Consider the following 22,086-nt stretch of genomic DNA (forward strand, 5'->3'; position numbering starts at 1 on the left):
TTATTTTGGTGCTGGTCAGTTAGCTCCACTCCTACCAGGTCACTCTGACTGGAAGTGTGTTGTTCCTGGTCAGGTCACATCCAGGCCCAAGGTAGTTTCTAACACTCATGATATATGTGAAGTATTTCATGATTCTTGACCACCTTTGACCACCATTCATGGTTCCCAGAGGACAGAATAACTTTCTGTTATTGCCAATGCTAATGCTAACTGAACATAGTAAACATTTTGCATAACGTAATTAAGGCTGCAACTAACAATTGATTCATCTGCCGGTTGTTGTTTTTTTTTTTGAGTAAATGATTTTATGTTTTGTCTTTTAAAGACAGTGAAAATATCTGTTCAAATGTCTTTAGATGTCTTGTTTTGTTTGACCAACAGTTCAGATCCCAAGTTTATTGTCAGGTATGACAAAGGAAAGCATTTGAGAAGCTGGGATTTATGTTTTAAAAATAACTAAAACAACTTGACGTGTCATGTCAACTCCTTGGTTGTTGGTCACAACTCTGGACTTCAATGTAATTAAACCAAATTGTCAGTGCACAGTATAGCTAGGGTTAAAGTTAAGTGTTACTTGTCATGAGCATGCTTTAACTTTGTTAAATCTGACTGTATATTTTCTGCTCTCAGATCAAAAACTGATCCTGATCTAGATTAAATTAAAGTTAAATAAAGTTACAGCTCAGTGAAAAAGAAACAAGGTCACACTTCAGACCAAACAGCCGAACATAAGCAGTCTAGAGTCCAATGTGTCGACAAACACGCGAGAATACATCCTGTGACAGTAGCTGCCGAGTCTTCACAGATCACACAGGAACCTGACATTCATGTTGAGTAAACACACAGAGGAAGAGATGTGTGATTTTCTGCACATTTCACTGCATCAAACTGTTTGATAACAGAGTCTCTGAGGTTAATTTCTCTTCTGTGCAGGCTGTGAAAGCAGAGGGATTCATCAACTTGTCTGGATTCACCATCGAACAGGCCAAACAGTGCAGAAAGAAACAGTACGACATGTTTTTTTTCCACTCCCTCTCTGTGTTACTGTTAAAACATTATGCGACAGCCGATATGGGGAAAGGAAAAAAAAACATCAGAAACCACAGACGGTCTTACTCAGCTGCCTGTGGTCAAACATCTGCAGCTAATGCCACCTGCACTCTGAGTGTAAAGCTGCACCAACATACTGCTCATATTTGTGTTTTTACTCAACTTGAAGTAAATAAAAGGTTGACATTCTGGGAACAGGAAGAGCTTGTACTGATCCAATAAACTGCCCCCATCAGTGAAGTCAATGCCCATTCAGCCCTTGTTTTTATGCTACATTTCTTGTGTTTGTGTTGTTTCAGTGCCATTACAGCCACTCACCCACTGGTTGTGACCATTTTTATTGCTGCAGAGAGCTTCATAGAGATGAATAAGTGAGTATTTTATAATATTTTATCACTGTAAGGATTTTTATCAAAGAGACATGGTAGTACATGCAGTTGTCATTACTCAGATGCATGGCCCTGACGATATTTGGTCCAGACTGAAATATCTCAACAACTATCGAATTGTCATTAAATTTTCTATGAATAGTCATGTTCCTCAGAGGATGTACCCTACTGACTTTGGTGATCCTCTAACCTTTCTTCTAACGCCACCTTGAGGTTGACATTTGTTGTTTTAAGTGAAACAACTCAACAACTAATTTGATGGATCAACATGACGTTTGGTTCCAAAGTTCATGTCCCCCTGAGGATGAATTGTACTTTGTGTTTACTTCTAATTAGCAAATGCTAACATGCTATTATTGCCATTATCTCTGCTAAACCAAGTTCAAACAGACTTGAACCAGGTTCAACTTTTCCTGCAGGGTGTGTTAAACTGCCGTGTTTCTACAGTAGCCTAGAATGGACAAACCAAAGCTCTAGAGAAGGCCTGTCGCCTTTTTAAGTCGCCTGAAGGCCACCGTAGGTTCTCCTACAGGGAGGAATGAGGGAGAGGGATGTTTGGTTGGTTGTAATCTGCAACCTCGCCACTAGATGTCAGTAAATCCCACAGAGCGGTCCCTCAATGACTTGGCAGAGTTGTCCTGTCTATGAGTATTATCATCAGTATCATTAAGGCTGTTGTGCAGAGTTTTAGCGTCTTTATGAACCTTTAAACTCATTAATCTGTCACTCAGAATGGATTGCATTGTCTCACTGGTATCTTTTATCACACACCCACATGTTTTATTCAGTCATATTAGAAAAATCATTGTTTCCATCTCATTTTTGCTCTGGTTTTGTCAGAGATGGATGTTATCTAAGTCTCACCGACTGCATCTGATGCTGAGTCAACATTAATTTAGGAGACGCTTTATGTCCAAAAAGTCCATTCAGCCTCTATAAGAACAAGAAACAGAGAAGTGCAGCTACGGTTCAGAGAAGTGCTGAGAAGTGGAACTTCTCAGGGTTCCTTCTTTCTAAGTGTGGGAGTTCATTAATGGAGCTGAAAATGGAGTTTGTTGAGACAGTGGCGTTAGAGGTAAAGTCAGGGGACCCCCAGAATCATTCAGGTTCATCCTCTGGGAACCATGAGCATCTGCATCAACATTAATGATATTTATGATAGTTGTTGAGACCTTTGAGAATTAATCAGAGGAAGAGGAACTAAATCTATTTTAAAATCTTGTTTTCTGTCAACTTCTTGTTTTCTTTTTTTAAAGAAACTGATGAGTCATTGTTGTACATTGTGTTAAATGTTGTGTTAAAGCTGTGTTCATGTTAACAGGTGGATCAGTAAACTGTCCGAAGCTGCCAAGTTGTGTGAAGTGATCAACACTGAAGGTCAGAGACTCAGTGATAAACCTGGAGGATGTAGCTTCAGTTTAACACACAGAAATAAAAGAAAATGCAAATTGGCAAGACAGAAAAATGCATGTTAACATTCAAACATTCCTTATCGTTCCTATTTTTCTCTCTTTCATGCTTCCTGTGGTTCTCTCTTCCCATTTTCCCGTCTTTCTTTCATCATTTTCCTTGTCTTCTTCCAGTATTTCCCCTTTTTATCTTTCTACCAATTATCCTTGTTTACATCTTTCTTTCCTTCTTCCTTTCTTCCTATCCTTCAGTCTTTCTCCTTTCTTTGTGTAAATGACTCCTCCTTCCTGTATCTTCTTCTCACTCTTTCTTTCTTTCTGCAGAGTGCTACAGCGAGGGCAGTGATCAGGAAGGTGACGATTGTGTGTCTCCTTGTTCTCAGGACTCTGAACAGGAAACGACAGAGTCTGAAAATGTGAGTAATAAAGTGTGAAAGTCTTTAACTCAAACCCTCCACACAGTCTCTAAACCCCTCTGTCGTCCTCTCAGACGATCCCTCTCTCTACAGTTCCCACTGAGAGCACGAGGAGAAGCACCTTGGAGGGTGGGACTTTGAGTAGAAACAGAAGAAGAAGAGTGGTCTCAGACGGCAGCGAGCGCCTGTTCTGGCTGGACCTCCCCAGACCGGACAGAACCAGCGGAGCAGCCTCCCTCCCTCAGATCCACGTCGGGGAGAAAGAAAAAGAAGCCGTCAATGGTAAACACCTGGATCCACACCTGGTTACCAAAAACTGCTGCTGCAAGTCTCTGACCTCTTTTTATTCCTGTTTCCAGAGTCGCCTCTTGATGAGATGGAAAGTCTGTACAACCACCTGAAGGCAGCCAGCCTGTCTCCGATCGGTCAGTCCTGTCAGAAGGACTTCAGAGCGTCGTTCATCAGACGCTGCAAGAACGACAGAGTCAACGAGAAGCTGCACCTGCTCAGGATCCTCAGCAGCACGTTAAAGGTCAGTCTGAACGTTTGAGTGGATCAGCAGATGATGTTGTTTTTGCTCTTCATTTGTTGTTTTGTTGTTATTATATTTTTATCTTCTTCCACTGTCACTTTCTGTGGCTATTAAAACCCAAACTTCCTCACCTGGGGATCAATAAAATCAAATCTTATTTTACTAAGTACATGTACTCAAACTCTATAACGAGATTAATTTTTCGGCACTTGTATGTAATATGATGCAGTGTTGTAAAACATGAACTTTTCAAATGGTCACAAGTCAGGGATAAGAAAAGTAAGAAACCACTAACAATAGATGGCATTAAAATATGTGCCTCTATTGTGTTTGAATTATTTATTTATTTATTTGGTTGCAACAGTTGCAGGGATTCTGCTGCTTTACAGTAAATCTCAGGGAAAATAATCAGAAATGCTTCAATAGGCTTTTTATTTTTTTGCACAGAGAAATTCCAAGCGCACAAAATAAAACCAAAAAAAAGTTGTCTCAGTAAACGGTTCATATTCACTGAATATAACTGTCGGGAGTAACTACAGATGTAGAAATACATCTCTTCAATCCACCTGGGAGAGAAACTCTTTGCAGATCCTGACGATCTTCAGTAGAAACATCCAGCCAACCTGCCAGCTTCCCTCACCTGCTCCAGGTCATAGAGGTCAGGGAATGAAAACAGGTCCCAGTGTTGCCCGGTCTAATTAGTTTATACTGTTTTATTATTTTTAATTTCTCTTTAGATGTAGACGCAGCAGAACGTGGCAAATGTCTAATTTACTGTAATTTTCTGTTGTTTTTAAGGGTTTAAACTGTATTTATTAACATGTAAACATGCAAAAAGTGTAGACAAATGTGTCATGTTACTTTTACTTCAGACCTTTCACTTTCAATATTTTAAAACAGCAATTCACAGCTTCCCTCTTTTAAAACCTAAACCATAAACCTACTGTATCCACTGCTGTTTTATCAGTCTGGATGGAAAAACTTAACGTCCGTCATGAACTTTGTTTCCTCTCTGCAACTCTCAGTCACATAAACTCAAACCACTTCTCCTCCTTCAGGCGAAGGAGTCAGAGCTGAGGACGGTGGATCAGATCCTGACCGACCCGACGCTCACGGCGCCGGCGTACAGGGAGTGGAGACTCTCTAACCTCATCCTGCTGCAGGACATCGGCCAACAAGACCAGGCAGCAGGGGGCGCCACAGAGCTGGGCCCTCCTGAGGAGCTGACAGGTTCATGAACAGACTCAGAACATTTCACCAGTTTTACACTGAAACTGGATAAAAATGGACAAATTATTCTGGAGGAATCTGGAGCTGAGAGCAGTTACCTGCCAACAGAAACACAGGGTTCAGCCCAGTTTTAACCTGCATGTCTACACATCCTTTAAGCTGCAAATGATCAAATCCATGTTTACTGTGTGTGAAACATCCACACTACAACTTCAGATTCAGACACTGTGGAGAAAGACGCAGCTTTAAAGCAAAGACGAAATGTTTGATGTTACCTGAGAGAACCTTTAATGAGGTTTCTTTATGTTAGTGTCATATGAACGGTCTTATTCTCCCCCTGGCGGTGGGAGAGTGGAGGGAGAAAAACAATGAGCTGATCTGCAACCTGACGTTTGTTTAATCAGATTAATATATTATATTTTTGTATAGGATGTTTTCTGCAGTAAATGCTTATGTAGCTTAAATGACATGTACACACTTTGTCGCTTCTCTTTCCTATCAACACACAGTCACAAAATATTAGAATATTTAAAGTTAAACTAAATGTTTAAACTTAATTTAAACACAAAGAATCTTCATATGTTTAGATAAATCAGCCTGTTTGAGATAATTTTCTGTCAAGTTTCCTTCACAGGAAGAAGAGAAACACCAAACAACAACGACGACAGTAAACAAATTTATTTTGTCATCTGCATTTACAGCTGGAATTCTGGGAATTCAAACACGACATCTTTGCCTGTGAGCTTCTTGTAGACACCAGAGAAGGTCTCCACCTGAAAGACGACGAGAAACAAACATGTTAGTTTGATGTGAAGATATTTATCAGTAAAACCAGGGTTCGGCCAGGTCAAAGGTTAAAACATTTCTACTCATCACTCTTGATTTTCACAGTTTGTCTGCAGGAGACTAAATTAAAAACACTTGACAAGTTAAGCTTTACTTAACTTTCTTATTTAAAAGTCCACTTGGGAATAAAAACATGAAAGCCAACCACTTTAAAGTTTTCTGCTTCATAAATGATAATTCACTGATTATTTTTCAGGTGATGCACTGATGTCAGCACGAATTCAAACCTACAAATAACAGAACATTTCTCTTTACTTCCTGACAATCAGCTCAAGTAAAACTCAAGCAGACATCGGTCAAACTCCAGCTGCACCACGTCTACAACATGTTCATGCTCTGTGTGGTTTAAATCCTCAGGCTGACACAGAACTAAAACTGGTGCATTCAACTGTTAAAGGACAAAAGGACATTTTTATCTTTATTTAAAATCACTGCAGCAAAACATAACAACAAACAACAGGATGTGTAAAAACCCTGAAGTTTAAGACTGTGCACTGCATGGTTTAGCTCCCCAGTAACGGCCCCATAAGGACTCTGGGAAGATGTAGGAATATGCAGGACGCCCGTCCTCACCAGCCGGAGGCCGGGGACTGAGCTTTGTCTCCGACGATGTGGAACGGGACTGTACGTCTCAGCTCAGAGCTACGCTCCCATACGCCACCAGGACAGAGCCAGGAGAGCAACTCGCTGGATGTCCACGTCGGATAAAAACACACTCGTTTACGATCTGCACTTACTTTGTGTTCGACGTTGTTCTGCTGCGCCTTGTCCAGATGAACCTTGATGAGCCTGCTGCTGTCCAGTTTGACTCTGATCCTCTTACCCACGATCTCGCTGGGGAAAACCAGGTCCTCCAAGATGGCGTCATGGACTGCAGTCAGAGTACGGCTGGAGGACGAAGCAAAGAAATCACATTAATACTGAACACCGGTCTCCGCTCTGTTCACATAACAGATAAGTCAACTAATCAATAACTCACATATAAATTGGTAACTGTCTCGATGATTCATCGTGCTCAAGGTTTCTTTTCTATATTTCATAAAACTGCAAATTAAATTAAGGCTGAAACAAACAATTATTCTCATCATCAATTCATCTGATGATTATTTTTGCATTTATCTTTGTCAATAGAACATCAGAGACGTCTTTTGTTCAAACAACAGTCCGCAACTCAAAGAGATGTCATTTTCTATAATGTACGATGAAGAACAGCAGCAAATTCTCACATCTGAAGCTGCAACCTGAGAAGCTTAATGATTTGACTTAAATGATTAATCAGTTATGAAATTTGTCAGCTAATTAATCAATTGGCTTATCATTGCAGCTGTAAATACAGATTTTGGACTGTTGGTCAGATAAAACAAGTCATATGAAGACATCGCTTTAGGGTTTAGGAAACAGCAGTGAGCATTTCTTAGTTTTCAGACATTTCATAAACCGATCGATCTGGAATATAATAAACTCTATGTGACTGTAAATATAAAAACACATCTGTTTGCAGCTCATGTTAAATCCTGTGTTAAGACTGTGCACTGCATGGTTTAGCTCCCCAGTAACGGCCCCATAAGGACTCTGGGAAGATGTAGGAATATGCAGGACGCCCGTCCTCACCAGCCGGAGGCCGGGGACTGAGCTTTGTCTCCGACGGCGTGGAACGGGACTGTACGTCTCAGCTCAGAGCTACGCTCCCATACGCCACCAGGACAGAGCCAGGAGAGCAACTCGCTGGATGTCCACGTCGGATAAAAACTGGGTTTGTAACTCCAGCGGTCTGACTATCAGTTTCAGGGCCAGAAACAAGAAATCATCACTTTTAAAATGAAGAAACCTTGTTCTGAATATTAAAATGCTCAAAAACTTCACAGTAACAAGCTCTAATGAAAATTAAATCCCTTTTCTGACTAAATATCTATCAATGAACATGACATATTCTCTGGGAACAGCTTGTTAAATGTGAGGATTTGCAGCTCGTCTCAGTTTCCCGTGATGTTAATCTGAATCTCTGGGTCTCCGTCAGTCGGTGTTACATTCAACTGAGAATCTCTACTCACCTCCTGGGACGCTTCTGCTTATTCTTTGTGCGGCTTTTCCTGGTGGGTTTGGGCAGAATTCTCCTCTGAAAGTCAACAACATCCTCTGATTAGTCTCTAATCAGGCCTCACAGACATTTATACAGGAGACTAATGACAGTTCTAAACTCAAAACACATTATTAAAGTAGATGAATCAGGGTTGGACTGATATTCTGGGTGGAAGACACATGAAAGAATCCAAAAACCCAAAACCGAACATCAGTCAAACCCTGAAGTTTAAGACTGTGCACTGCATGGTTTAGCTCCCCAGTAACGGCCCCATAAGGACTCTGGGAAGATGTAGGAATATGCAGGACGCCCGTCCTCACCAGCCGGAGGCCGGGGACTGAGCTTTGTCTCCGACGACGTGGAACGGGACTGTACGTCTCAGCTCAGAGCTACGCTCCCATACGCCACCAGGACAGAGCCAGGAGAGCAACTCGCTGGATGTCCACGTCGGATAAAAACAGACGAGACATAAAAACAAGCTGATTTCACATCTACTCCCTCGTCTGCTTTAAAAGAATCTGTTCCACACAGCTCGTAACTTGTCAGAGAAACAGAAACTTCTTTTTAAAAACCCAGTGACGACACATTTGTAAAAATCCAGTTGGTTCCCAGGAAGTCAGAGAAACGGAATTTTTAAAAAATGGAGTTTTTCTTCCAACTTTGGTCAAAACATGTGTAAAACAGAAGTCCTGCCAAAAACAGTCTTCAGCTGCTCCTTAACAACATGTGGACTGTTGGACAGAATCTCCATGACCCTGCAGCCTTCAGACAAATGTGGCACAAGAGTTCAGGACAGAATCCACCTGACAATCATCATCCTCCTCACCTGTGCAATGAAGACCACGTGCTTTCCGCTGAACTTCTTCTCCAGCTCCCTCACCAGACGCACCTGAATCTTCTGGAAGGACTTCAGCTGAGGAACGGGAACAAAGATGATGATGGCTTTCCTGCTGCCACCAACTTCAATTTCCTACAGACAGAAACAAAAGAAACTTCATTTCACCAAGAAAAACACATCGCTTACTTCTCATGAACCAGCACCAGGATTATTACTCTGGTTGAGACAATCCTCTCTGCAAGAAATTAACCATTAATCAAGAGTCTTTAATTCATAACTGCCTGGTAAACAAGTGAAGAAAGTTAGGTGGATTTCAGGATTTACAAACATACACAGTGTGGGCTAAATTTCGTGTGAAACAATGTGCACTGCATGGTTTAGCTCCCCAGTAACGGCCCCATAAGGACTCTGGGAAGATGTAGGAATATGCAGGACGCCCGTCCTCACCAGCCGGAGGCCGGGGACTGAGCTTTGTGTCCGACGATGTGGAACGGGACTGTACGTCTCAGCTCAGAGCTACGCTCCCATACGCCACCAGGACAGAGCCAGGAGAGCAACTCGCTGGATGTCCACGTCGGATTTGATTCATAACTTCAACTTTATCAAACAGAAAACAGCTTGAACCCAGAACCAAGACGATCCTGAACTGTTTAACAACTGTCAGATGTGATATGTGAAGAGGGAAGAGCTCGTACCTTTGCTGCAGTGATGTTCAGCTCTCTCAGCTGAGCCTTCAGGTCAGAGTTCATCTCCAGCTCGAGCAGAGCCTGCAGGGACACACATAAACATCAGCCTGGAATATCAGGGTTTTTACAGTTTAAGAACAACTCATTGAAACATTCACAGGAGCTGCACTGATCAAACCTCAGAGGGGATTTCAGATTTTCACTGTTTCTATTCAGTTTATATCTGTAACCGAGCTGAATTCAACTTAAAACTGTCACTATATTCAGGCTGAAATATCTGTAAATATCCAAGTATAAATGTAAAACTGATTCAATTATGTGAGTGAACTCATTCATACAAAAAACAAATACAACTAGATCCTTTCTTCATGCTTAGTGTGGTGCTAACTTTTTTAGCATCACTTCACACAAAGAATAATAATTATTCTGCCACATGCGATCACACATCCCCCACTCCATTCAGCTTTAAAAGAAACATGATCTGAAATCTGGTCTTCTTACCTGGGAGATCCCAGACTCGAACTCGTCTGGTTTTTCGCCATTAGGCTTCACTATTTTGGCGCTGGTACTGAACATGGCCTTTGTCTCTGCACAGAGAAATGAAGACATGTGAGCGGATAAAACACACGGTCATGCAGCCTGGACATCTCTGGACACAGCGGACTGACATGAATCCTGGAGGAGCTCCTCTCAGAACCAGCATGACCCGCGCTGAGGTAAAGACAAACCGGCTGAATGCTAACAGAGAGCTGCGGGCTAACCCATAGCGATATGATACGGTAAACAGCTGGGGCCAAAAACGATTACTTTAAGATGACAGTACACAAATCTTAAGTCGGAGAAGACAGAAATTAGCCTCTCAGGTGGCACAAACAACCTGCAGGCTAGCTACAATGAGGGTACTGTTAGCTATAATAACTTAGCCGGCTGTCATTTTTTGCCCTACTACATTTACCTAGAGGTTTTTACGGGCAAACAGCAGTAACTACTTTTATTTCCCACAAAATAACTCCTGATCAGAGCTGAGTAACTCCAGTCTACCACCTTCTCCTGTCTGAACACATGCTAGGCCTGCTAGCTGCTCCCTATGACCAGATCCCATTCACCCGACCGACTCTACTACTAGTCTATTTTGTGCTATAAAACAGCCATCCGCCGCCGCACACCACATAATCTAAGGTATCAAGGGCTTATCGCGCTTTATGGTGCGTAGATTTAACAATCTAAGTAAATTAAAACACATTTTTGAACAGAAAAGTCAGGCCAGTAGAAAATGGCACGACTAACCTCTGTCAACGACGGCCAAGGAAGAGACCGGATCATCGCGAGAGTTGAATTAATCCAATGCGAGCTAGCCAAGCTAATATCGCGAGAGTTGCTAGAATCCACGCTATCCGCACTGATGATGCGTTCATTAAAATGGGAAAAGAAGCCATTATTCCCTTGCGTCTATATCTTATAAACAGCCTTATTGAAATCAGCCACATTAGCTGTGTTATATATTTGTAGCAGTTCGTTATTTAGTAAAACCGGAAATAAATAGTGGCTAGCTCCTGTAAACTTAGCTGAACCTTAACTCTGAATTACAAATCGGAGGTGGACGTGAACATGTTTCTCCCATTTCGTAACTTGCAATTGCTATTTAAACGATAGGTATTGAATGCACCATTCGAACGTCGCGAGAGTTTACGCAGGATAAAAACACTTGGCATCTGTTTTCAACGATAATTATTCTTTGTCTTTTCTTCGTTTTGGTGCTTTTCAGGGCTTAAATGAACATGTAATTACGAACTTAGAAGAGTATAAGAGCGGTTAGACTGTTGTCAAGTTTATTAGGAATACGTTTTGTGCGTTCGGGTTACCGTAGTGATTGAGAGGAAGCACACAAACTAGCCGCTAAGTAGCTAGTTTTGGCTGCTGAGTTTCTCCCACATTTTTACGGGTTTCACAGCAAAAGCGCTCTGACCAGTGAGTTTTAACTGTGTCTGAGTCAGCACCACGATGTTAGCCACTCCCGTTTTACGGCATTTTGTTGGCAGACAGTGATGTTTAGACTGACTGGTGTTTTCAGAGCAGTACGCAGGACCGTCTGCAGCGCCGCCGACGACATGGCGAAGGGCAAGTTTTTTTACGCAGTGAGGAAAGGCCACACACCTGGAGTCTACAAGTCATGGTGAGACTGCTCACAGCTTAACATGAACACATTTATCTGTAAGAAAATTAAACCGACTGATCCAAGAAAGTGCATTTTCTTAAATGCGAGGAGTAACAAACCAAACTCCATTCAGTTTTTCGGCATTATAAGGAATATTTGCGTTTATTTAAAAGAAAACACCACGAAAAGGACAATTTTATAGCAATGTGTAATCACTACAACCCAAACTTTAATTCGGCGTAGAAGACAAAACGTTATCAACTGCCTTGTTAATAATTATATTGCATCTTTCCTCTTCAAAACACACACTCACTGTGGGCGGTGCTGAACAGAGGATGACATCGTGTGATTTGTGGATTAGATTATAAATAGGCTATGAAGATATTTAATCTTAAGAAATTTGCAAGATTTGTGTTCATATTGTTGGAATTAATGATTATTATTTTTCTGTTGGTTGTTTTTTTTTTTTACTGTTTACTCAGGGATGAATGCAAGAGCCAAGTGGACAAATTTCCAAACGCCTCTTATAAGAAGTTTGCATCAGAGAAAGATGCCTGGGCGTTTGTCAGAGGAGTTGAACTCGCTTCACTTCCAGAGGTGAAGAAAGGTACGCTTGAATGGTTTCTTTTTTTCCTGTACATCCGTCCAGAAAACTCTTGACTTATTCTACATGTTGTAGGCCATCTGTCCAGGGGGAGGGGCTGACCTGAGTAAATGACAATAAAGTTTGTGTTTCTGGTTTTTCAGCTGCTCTGAGCACAGAGTCAGCCCTCAGTCTTCTTCCTAAAAGAGGCCCGGAGCCTCTGGAGTACATCCCTCTCGGAAAGAAGAGATGTCACTCAGCGGAGGAGGTGGTGTCGCCTCCTAAACGAGCCAAACAGTCTGAAAGCTCGTCTTCAGAGAGCACAGATGGATTCACGCACATGGGTAAGATGTTCAGACTGTCTGTGGGGATGAGATAATGAACTCCAGCAGCTTCATGAGCGTCACTTCACTCCGCTCTTTTCCTCCTCCGTCCAGGTGATGCTGTGGTCGTTTACACCGACGGCTGCTGCTCAGGCAACGGGAAGAACAGAGCCCGAGCTGGCATCGGAGTGTACTGGGGCCACAACCACCTGCTGTGAGAAACACGCACATTATAAACCGTAACTGAACTGAAGACACACAATAAATCTGACAGTTTGTCACATTTGTCGCCGCTTTCCTGCAGAAATGTTGCAGAGCGGCTGGAGGGAAGACAAACCAACCAGCGGGCGGAGTTACAGGTAAACATCTCATCACATCTCAGCACCAGAGAGTCAGACAGACACAATACATCCACCTGATAAATGAGTAAGGGTGGAGTCTAAATGGACACTTTTTCAAACTGGATACTCTTGATTTTAGAGACATTAAAGTCTTGTTTTTGTCCTCGCTGTGTGTCTGTGTATGAACCAGGCAGCCTGCAGAGCGCTGGAACAAGCCAAAGAGAACAACATCAAGAAGCTGGTTCTCTACACAGACAGCAAGTTTACAATCAACGGTGAGTTGCAAAAAATAGATTTAAAAAGAACCATGGGTAACTCCATCTGGACTGAAATAAACAGGTGATTGACCTTAAAGATTTGGGTCTGAAGTTTGTGATTTGTTTCCTGCAGGCGTCACCAGCTGGGTGAAGAACTGGAAGCTGAACAACTGGAGGCTGAAATCTGGAGGTCCTGTCGTCAACAAAGAAGATTTTGTGAAGCTGGACCGACTGAACTCAGAGCTGGAGGTGGTCTGGGTAAATATCAGCCTGAAGTATTATTTAAAAAATATACTAACAGACCTGTCACACAGAAGAGTCAAAAGGTAGAGTCCTGATTTACTAATTTAAAACAAAGGATTTAACAGCTAATCTCCCAGAGAAAAGCAGTCAGGAACATTTTGAGCCTTTTGCACACCTCAGTATCCACATGAGCTCATAACACGCAAAAATTTCATAAAAACTATCAAAAGTGACTCTGCAGTCTTGTGTTGTTGTGTTTTATTTCTTCAGCACTTTTTTTTTAATCAGAGGTTTTGTTTTGCAGTCTAGTAATCTAAACTGTGAGGTGGCTGACTCTGTTAGCTTCCATATCAAACTTATAACAGTCAGAAAAATGGCCACAAGGGGCGCTATAAGATGATTTTCTAAGTTATAATCATGATTTTGGTGTTTATCTGAACGCTGTTTTCAAGTTTGAAACTCATTTATTCTAACTCCCAGACAGAACATGGCACATAGTCTGAGATACAGAAACAGAGGAGATGACAAAGAGAATAAAACAAGTTTTGTCTTTACTAGTTCCTCACTCTTCCTCTTCTTCCTCCTCTTCCTCCAGCTGCACATCCCGGGTCACGCCGGCTACAGAGGCAACGAGGAGGCCGACAGACTGTCGAGAGAAGGAGCAGCGAAGTCTTTACAGCAGCAGCAGCAGGATGAGGATGATGATGATTTGCTGCAGGACTGATCACATTTACTCTGGTTTATCAACCAGCCTGCTTTGACTCAGAGGTTTGAACTCTGTGTTTTTCTGTTCAGTGTTTAATTTGTTTCTGGTCTGAATAAAGTTTTAAGTTTCAACTGTGAACACCTGATTTGTGTTTAATGATGCTGCAGGAAATCAAGATCAGTCAGTGTGAGGTGTCTTTTTTTTTTACTTCATTTTCCGTTGAGGGTAGGAGAGGAGGAGGTGAAGACAGAGGAGGGAAGGAGGCGAGTGAAGAAGAGGAGAGAAGAGGAGACAGATGAGGAAGAGCAGCACTGACAGAGGTGAGGATTGACAGAATTAGAAAGAGGAGAAGTTAAAGTAGTAGAGAGGAGGAAAGGAAACCTCCATGAGGAACGGTTGACATTTGTTGGTTTCAGTATTGATTCTTTTGTCTAATTGTAGCACAGTGCTTCATCCAGCAGGGGGAGCTCTGTGTCAAACACAAGGATTCAGGGTTTATTTAAGGATCAGTTTGAACTCATTGTTTCATACATTGTCGCTGCTTTGAGAATATTGTTTTTAAATTATATGTAAATAAACTTTATTACAGTGAAAATCTGGAAACTCCAGTCACCTCAACTGTGTGGCACTGTGTAGAGATATTCAGTTAATGTTTGTTAACATAGGAGTAAAATGCCTACGTTTCCTTTAAATATTTTTAAAGGAAATTACAGTTGAATTTGGCAGATTGACCAGTTTAAAGCCAGAGAGAGAGAGAGAGCGAATCATTTCATAAAAACAAAACCTCCCAGTGGAAACACAGCAAACGTTTCATTTCATTTATTAAGCTCCTCTTTAGCTTCATCAAAACACAGGTTATTCTCTTTGGGATGCAATCACACAGCACATGAACACACAACATAAAATCCCTCCTCCAGCACAACTTCACACCAAATCACACAACACCAGACAAACTGGAAAACAACAATAAACAAATAAACAACTGAACAAAAATCTCCAGAAATGAAATATTTTACCAGTAGGTGATGTGACATTTCCTCAGAGTGTCTTGTTTGTCCCTAAAGAACATCTTATATAAACCTAATTTATCTGTTATAGCTGCTCATCACATCCATGAGCTCGATATAATACCTGAGTGTGCATTACAGCCTAGAATTAAATATCCAGAATTATAAAATGAAGAGGAGGATGAGGCTTAAAAACAAATTAAAAGATACATGTACAGACAAAGATTTCGCTGAAACCATGGCTGTGAAATCCTTTAAAATGCTGCTGATGAAGCTCATGTCATGATGTGATCGAAAGCTCCAGAGCAGCCACTGAACTGAACTTGTGGTATTTCTTCAGCTAGAAAAAAAAGTATATTAACTGCAGATTAACCCAAGAAGCACAGACAGAGGAGTCGGTGAGACTGAGCTCAGAGAAGCTGAAGATGGAAACTGAAAGGACCTTATGAATTTTTTAGGGCGAATGAGTTTCAAACAGTTGCCTGTTCCCACATCTAGAACTTAGGGAGCAACATTATCACCTTATTGGTAATAATTTAATATTCACTCTTCTTTTAGCTCCGCTTTGGTCTCTACCAACTCCTGAGGGAGATATCTGACTCTCTACATGCCGGATGTTCCTCTTTCTTCACCTGCTCGTCTCTAACTGTGTCTGTTGTTTGATTGATGCTGAGCAGGTCGTGTGCAGTGGTTTTATCCAGATGTTGTTCGGTGAAAACAGCTGCTGAAGCTGCTGGAAACAAGGCTGATGCTGAGCCAAAACAGTAACGTGACATAAAGCCCAAACTATGAGCTAAAAACACTAAAAAGCTCCTTAGAGCTGCATTTGAAAGCAAAATATTAATGAGCACAGCTTGTAACATATTTCAAACTTTATTTTATTCTACTTTCTTCTTCTGTTTCACCACATTTCATTGGTGAATGTTACAGTTTTTACTCCATTTATTTGGAAGCTGTAGTTACTTAAAATACAAGAATGTTCATATAAAACATCTAATACTAAAATTTAATGCAGGGTTGAGTGCACAAATCTCCTTAACAAGCCAATTTAGTCTAATTTAGTCTTTAAATATTATTTTCTTTGAATACAGTGTAGTGCTAATGTTCCCACCTGCTTCAATGCAAATTCACTGTATCAGCTATTTTCTACAACAAATTTCATTAATTCTTACTTGTTCCAAGCTACAGACATTCTTACTGCTACGACAGTTTTTATTCACCTGCTTTAAGAAATTAAGGTATTTAGGACATAATTATACAGATAGCTAGATAAAATAGATAAAATTTTTAATTTTAATGCATCAGTAATAATAATCCTGTGAGTACTAATGAGTACTTTGACTTTTGATACTTGAAGTACATTTTGTTGAAGATACTTTCTGGCTTTGAGTGCAGGACTTCAACTTGTGATGAAGAGTTTTAAAATTATTTTATTGCTGATTGCTGAGTGTTTCTTCCATCACTCCTCCTTCCTCAGACCTACTGTACATGTTCATAATCATAATAATCTCCAGCTTTCTTTCTGCTGATGGAAACAGAGAGAAAGAGAAATTAGAGACTCACCCTCCTCACCTTCCTCTCTCGCTCCCCTACTCCTCCTCCTCCTTCTTCCTCCTCCTCCTCCTGCAGCCGGTCAATTGGTCGGTGTCGATGTTGGAAACGGCAGGACGGAGGCTCGGGGTTCCTCACTCTGACCTTGACCGCTGCCTCGCGGCGAGCGTGGGGCGCCACGACCCTGCCAGAGGCAGCCCAGTCTGAGAGAAAACGCCTCTAGGAGGTCAAAGGTCGCCCCTCAGCAGCTTCACCTCCTCGCTGGCTGAGCCTCGTTAGCACTCCTCCTCAACACACAGTAGACTGAGCTCTGGCATCAGTCCGCCGCTGCCCTGCTGGAGGGGAGGAAGACCGAGCAAACTGTAAAGAAACTTAACAAACCAGACATTAGAAACATCCTGCTCACACTTCAGTTAGAGGTTTTGTCAATTTTTAGACCAACAGTGTCTAAAATAAACCAGAATGTTCTGCCGGGGTTGAAGAACTCTCTGACACCACAAACCGTCTGACACAGAGCGGGGGATGTTCGCTAAAGTGCTCGCAGTGCTGATGGGGAGGAAAGAAAACTTCATGCAGACATTGACAGAAAATAATCCCAGGCTGTGGTGATGGTGGTGGTGTAGCCAATGAGTCCAAGTTGAGTCTCACTAAGTTAGAGAGACTGCATCCAAGTCATGGTGATGTTGTAATTATCTCTGAGCTGCTGTGGTCAGTCGTCCAGATTGACGAGGTCACGTCCGAGTCCCTGAGGTCGCAGCGGAGTCGCTAAGTTTACGGCCAAGATGCTGAGATCAAGTCTGAGCTGCAGAGTTCAGGTCTGAAGTTGCTGAGGTCATGTCCGAGTCTCTGAGTTAATGACCGAGTCTTTGAAGTCGTATCTGGGGTCGGTAAGCTCATGTCCGAGTGCCTGAGGCCACGACCGAGTCTTTGAGTGAAGGTCCAAGTTGCTAAGATCACGTCTGGAGTTGTTGACGTAATTCTCTCTCTCTGAGGTCATATTAAATTTGCTACAGCTGTGGGTTGCTGAGGTTGCATTTGGTTGCTGGTTGCGTGTCCGAGTCACGGGGTCATGTGCAAATCAGTCAGATGGTTGTTTTTTTTTTCTGCATTGCCAAGATCATGTCTTAATTGCTGTGATGTCTGAGTCCCTGAGGCTATGTCTAGAGTTGTTGACATAATTTCTGAGTCTCTGAGATCGTATTAAAGTTGCCACGGCTGTGTTTGAGTTGCTGAAGTCATGTCTAAGTCTCTGAGGTAATGTCTGAGTCTAGAGTTGCCAAGCTCATGTCCGAGTGCCTGAGGTCACGACTGACGCTTTGAGTGAAGGTCCAGGTTGCTAAGGTCACATCTGGAGTTGTTGGCATAATTTCTAAATCTCTTAGGTCATATCAAAGTTGCTACAGCTGTGTTTGAGTTGCTGAGGTTGTATCTGGTTGCTGGATTCATGTCCCTAAGTTGATGTTTTAGGTCCTGGGGTCATGCCACTCGGATCTTTGAGTAATTATCTTTCTACCGCCATGGCTGAAGAACCTCTGAAGGACAACATCCTGTTAAGAAACATTCTCACAGAACCTCAGTCGACACCTGAACAGGGAAATCTCGATGGTTTCTTCTTCTTCTGGCACTGACGCCCAGTTCCCACTCTACTTTATGTCTTCATCCAGTCCCGAGACAGTGTTTACACTGGTGCTTCTTTTCTGATCCGGCATCAAGGAAGAAGCAGGGCTCAGCACGCTGTTGATGGAGGAGGCACAGAAGGAGTCGCAATCAAAGATGGCGAGAGGAACAAAGTGGCATCTGTTTCCATGACAGCTGTCTGCATCCAGCTCTGAAACCAGCTCCCCCAACTCCGCCGCTACCGACACGACTGTTTGAAATGACGAAAAAAGCAGAGATTCTTAGAGGTTTTTTGGTGAGGGTACTGTTTTTCTAGAGCACGGTAATGGCTCAAAGACCCCTCTGATTTGTTGGATAAGGATTGTCATTCCTAATTTTTCACAAACCAAGCCCCACAGCAACTGCTTCGTTTTATTTTTCTCTCCAGCTGAAAATGTGTTAATCGGTGAAATCAGAAAGTAACTGGAGGTCAGAGAGAATAAAGAACACGCCAACTTCTCTGCTCATTAGAAAAAAACACCAGATGAAGTATCTGATATAAATATCGGACTGAAATATTTATTTGATTACAGCATTTCTACACCTAGAATAACAAAACCAATAAATCTAAAGAAACATCCATATAACAGCAAAACTTTCAAGGTAAAACATGTAAATTTAAGAGCAAACAAACTGATAAATCATGAATCTTACAGTGTTTTCAAACACATTAAATCCAGATATATGGGTACAAAACTCTCCCTAAAGTGCATAATATCAAAGGTCAAGAATGTACAGTTGCATAAATGAATAGTTCTTGAGACTTGAGTGCATATGCAGTATGTTAGGCCTATGTAATTTAGGTGAAATGACCCTTTAAGCCTTCAGTAAAGAAGCATAAGCCCCTGATGGACAAAGTTTCCTGCTAGCACGACACATAAAAACACAAAATTCCACTGGTTTTTCAGGTTTGTGGATAGATGAAAACGTTGGTCAGTCAAGTCAGTGAACGCACCACAGGTCGCAGTCAGACCTCTGTGTGATGGAGCCTGATCAATTTAGTCTTCACACTAACCGATCAGTTTATCAGCAGCTCTGGCAGGTTCCTGTCATCCAGATCTTCGTTATCTCGTCTCTCGCTGCTGATTTGCATCGCGGACAGTAAACGTACGAATCAATCTGTGCCCTCATGGAAAGTTTGGTGTGCTCTGAAACCCCCCCAAAGCCATCTCTGTATTTCTAAAGTTCCACTCTGAAAATGAGATTTTCAGCATTTGGAAATTATGACGCCTACTCTGATGAGAAAAAAAAAATCAAATATTGGCATGAAAGTAAAACTCATTATGGAAATACATTGAACTTATTGACTATTCATGAAATTTGCCTGTGAACGAGGAGACAGTTTCCAGGATGGTGTCTGAGTTTTTCGAAACACAGAGGTGAAGTTTCTTACTCTCTTAATGAGTTTGAATCATCCAGTAATTGCTTGTTTTGGATGAGTTTAATTACAGTGTGAGTCTTCATAACGTGAAACAGGATCAGTCTGTTGATATTCTGCATTTTCCCTATTCCCTTTATTATAAGAGGTCGGGAGCTGCTGCCTTGTAACCATCCAGCTCTTAGTCCGTTAGAGCAAAGATAATCTTAGTTGTCTGTATGTTATGAAAATAAATTTCACCCCCAAAGCAGACTCGTTCCCAGCTCATCTCAATAATCAACAGAGATGCAGAGAGTTGCTGTAAATGGCGGTTAATTGTCAAACCACTGGTGGCGTCCAATCCCCATCGACAGGAAGACTCAATACAGTCACAGCCTCATACTGTATACTCCTCACATTTTTGTTTTAAAAGCTAATCCAACCATGAGTAACTAGGAGCTCATTTAAAGTGCTGGAGGCAGCAAAAAATATCTCAGGACTGAAGCAAAGTGGCAACACTTAATCATTCTGTAGAGATGGAAACTCAAAAATATGAGCTGTAAATGGTTTGTTGCATGTGGCACCGTGTGGAAAAGACGAAGAACCGCCTCAGTTTTCTGTTCATTAGATGAGGGCTGATGTGTTTTATTTCGATCACAGTTCAGGATGTGGAAGTCCAGCAGGGCTCTGACCAGATGCTGCAGCGAGAAGCCGAATGAAAAAAGTCTTTGTGTCAAAATTATCAATAAAAAAGGATTTTAAGTGGTTTACAGCAGAGAAAGACACTCAGCTGACTGCAGCATCAAACACAACAGCCCCACTTTCACCTCTTCACCAAAACTGACTCATAAACTTCTTTTAATTGCTGCTTTCAGTGTTTGAACTCGGCACCGCGAGCGCCCGGCGTCCTCATTACGAGGAGAGGTGAATTGTGGGTAGATACCGCGGGTGGTTCGACAGCCCGCTGTGAGCGCTGATGTTTCAGAAGGCAGTGAAACAGGAGGAAGGAGACGAAAGAGAGGACGGACGTGATGGAAGGTGGTGAGAGGAGGGAAGGGGAGGGGAGGGGAGGGGAGGGAGAGAAAAAAAAGATGAGAGAGGGGGAGAGGAGCAAGAAGAAAAGGAAGCGTGCCAAGAGAGGAGACGACGACAGCGAGGGAATCGGAGGACATTTGAGGAAACGGGAGGAAGCAAAAGACAAAGATAGACTGAGCAGAGAGAGGAGGAGGAGGGGAGAAAAAAGTGAGGTGGTAGAGGGAATGGAAGCAAAGACTGATGGAGAAAAGACGGAGAAGAAAAGGAAAAGTAGAATCAGAAAGTGAGAAAAACCTTTAACAAAGACAAGGAAATGGAAAGAGAGGAAGAGTCGGAGGGAATTCAGGGTCGATGAGGGAAAACAAACTCAAAAATTGTGGAGTGAAGGAAAAAAAAACGTGGCCCAAAAATGATTCGCTATAAAAATTAGAAAGTATTTTCAATATATATTACTTTTGTTTAATCAGGAAAATCCAACTGGGTTACAATTTCCTGGAGAAACCTGAACCTGAGTACATAAAAAATTAATAAAACTGGATTCTGAAAACGACATCTGAGCACAGTCAAAATGACGACAATCGCAAATCAGTTCTTCTCGGGTTCAGCTGGAAAATTGTTGACAGTGACATAATCTTTTTATGTTTTCAAAAGTGAAATCTTTTGCTGTATTATTTCCGACCTGTGGAAGTTGTTTGCTGACTGTCAAGATTAGTATTTAGTTTGGACTTTTATAGTGTTTGCCTGATGTTTGGTGAGTAGATGGGTTTTCATGTTAACGTCCCCGACAACCTCTGTAGTCTCATTTAGACACTCGTTAGCAACCGCCTTTTTTAAGACACGTAAAAGCTTCAAACATCAGGAGTGGGGGATTTACTGACCCATTTTATGTCAGAGAATAAAACCTGAAAATGTCTTGAGCTTGTGTTAAAACCACAGACCTTATTTCAGACATTTAACCAGAAACACACTGACTTAGAGAAGTGGGAACAGGAAGTGCTAACATGCTAACTTAGGTCCCGGTTTTAGGATAAATGCACTGTATTGATGACAATATTTCTGTCTTAAAATGTAGTCCAGTGAAGGAAAACAAACACAGCGTAGTATTTGAGTAAATGTATTTCATTACTCTGCAGCTCTGCTCTGAGTACTGTAGCCTGTGTGGTAGAAATGGGACACTGTGGTGCTGTGAGCTGCCTGCTGGCTGTTAAAATGCTGCTCAGGTCTGCAGCAGGCTGACATCCAGCGAGGCAGCCGGCAGCAGAGGCAGACTGCCTGAATTCCAAACATACATCCTGCCTCAACAGAATACATCTTCATCCAGACACTGAAGCTGTTCGAGGTGTTTCAGCACCGACTTTTAGCCTCGATAAATCATCATAAACACATTAATTGGAGG

General features: G+C 41.9%; 3 protein-coding genes and 4 non-coding genes across 7 annotated transcripts in view; 2 read left to right on the top strand and 5 right to left on the bottom strand.

The window, feature by feature from the left end:
• Nucleotides 1-5,499, top strand: part of cnksr3 (cnksr family member 3) — a 40,436-nt gene extending 34,937 nt beyond the window's left edge. The window contains exons 16-22 of the mRNA XM_018660114.2: nt 934-1,007; nt 1,350-1,421; nt 2,761-2,816; nt 3,173-3,264; nt 3,339-3,546; nt 3,624-3,796; nt 4,855-5,499. Coding sequence (XP_018515630.1) covers nt 934-1,007; nt 1,350-1,421; nt 2,761-2,816; nt 3,173-3,264; nt 3,339-3,546; nt 3,624-3,796; nt 4,855-5,034 — 855 coding nt within the window. The 3' untranslated portion in view covers nt 5,035-5,499. The remainder of the gene's footprint in view (nt 1-933; nt 1,008-1,349; nt 1,422-2,760; nt 2,817-3,172; nt 3,265-3,338; nt 3,547-3,623; nt 3,797-4,854) is intronic.
• Nucleotides 5,500-5,689: 190 nt separating this feature from the next.
• Nucleotides 5,690-10,843, bottom strand: rps7 (ribosomal protein S7). Its single transcript, XM_018660131.2, has 7 exons — nt 10,764-10,843; nt 9,978-10,063; nt 9,486-9,557; nt 8,779-8,922; nt 7,924-7,988; nt 6,610-6,760; nt 5,690-5,799 (listed from the first exon to the last, which is right to left on the bottom strand). The coding sequence occupies exons 2-7, from the start codon at nt 10,050-10,052 to the stop codon at nt 5,722-5,724; spliced, it is 585 nt and encodes a 194-aa protein (XP_018515647.1). The 5' UTR covers nt 10,053-10,063; nt 10,764-10,843; the 3' UTR covers nt 5,690-5,721.
• Nucleotides 6,358-6,576, bottom strand: LOC127142690 (small nucleolar RNA SNORA73 family). The gene has a single exon (XR_007813650.1). It is a non-coding gene; the product is annotated as a small nucleolar RNA SNORA73 family (small nucleolar RNA).
• Nucleotides 7,396-7,614, bottom strand: LOC127142692 (small nucleolar RNA SNORA73 family). The gene has a single exon (XR_007813652.1). It is a non-coding gene; the product is annotated as a small nucleolar RNA SNORA73 family (small nucleolar RNA).
• Nucleotides 8,185-8,403, bottom strand: LOC127142691 (small nucleolar RNA SNORA73 family). Its single transcript, XR_007813651.1, has one exon. It is a non-coding gene; the product is annotated as a small nucleolar RNA SNORA73 family (small nucleolar RNA).
• On the bottom strand, nt 9,150-9,368 carry LOC127142681 (small nucleolar RNA SNORA73 family). The gene has a single exon (XR_007813641.1). It is a non-coding gene; the product is annotated as a small nucleolar RNA SNORA73 family (small nucleolar RNA).
• Nucleotides 10,844-11,123: 280 nt separating the features above from the next.
• On the top strand, nt 11,124-14,222 carry rnaseh1 (ribonuclease H1). The gene is made up of 8 exons (XM_018660129.2): nt 11,124-11,649; nt 12,114-12,238; nt 12,379-12,558; nt 12,652-12,751; nt 12,842-12,896; nt 13,069-13,153; nt 13,269-13,393; nt 13,974-14,222. Exons 1-8 carry the CDS (start codon nt 11,522-11,524, stop codon nt 14,100-14,102), a joined length of 927 nt encoding a protein of 308 aa, XP_018515645.1. The 5' UTR covers nt 11,124-11,521; the 3' UTR covers nt 14,103-14,222.
• Nucleotides 14,223-22,086: the final 7,864 nt, after the last annotated feature.

This window comes from Lates calcarifer, linkage group LG7_1 (assembly GCF_001640805.2).
Source record: "Lates calcarifer isolate ASB-BC8 linkage group LG7_1, TLL_Latcal_v3, whole genome shotgun sequence".
Lineage (NCBI taxonomy): Eukaryota > Metazoa > Chordata > Actinopteri > Centropomidae > Lates > Lates calcarifer.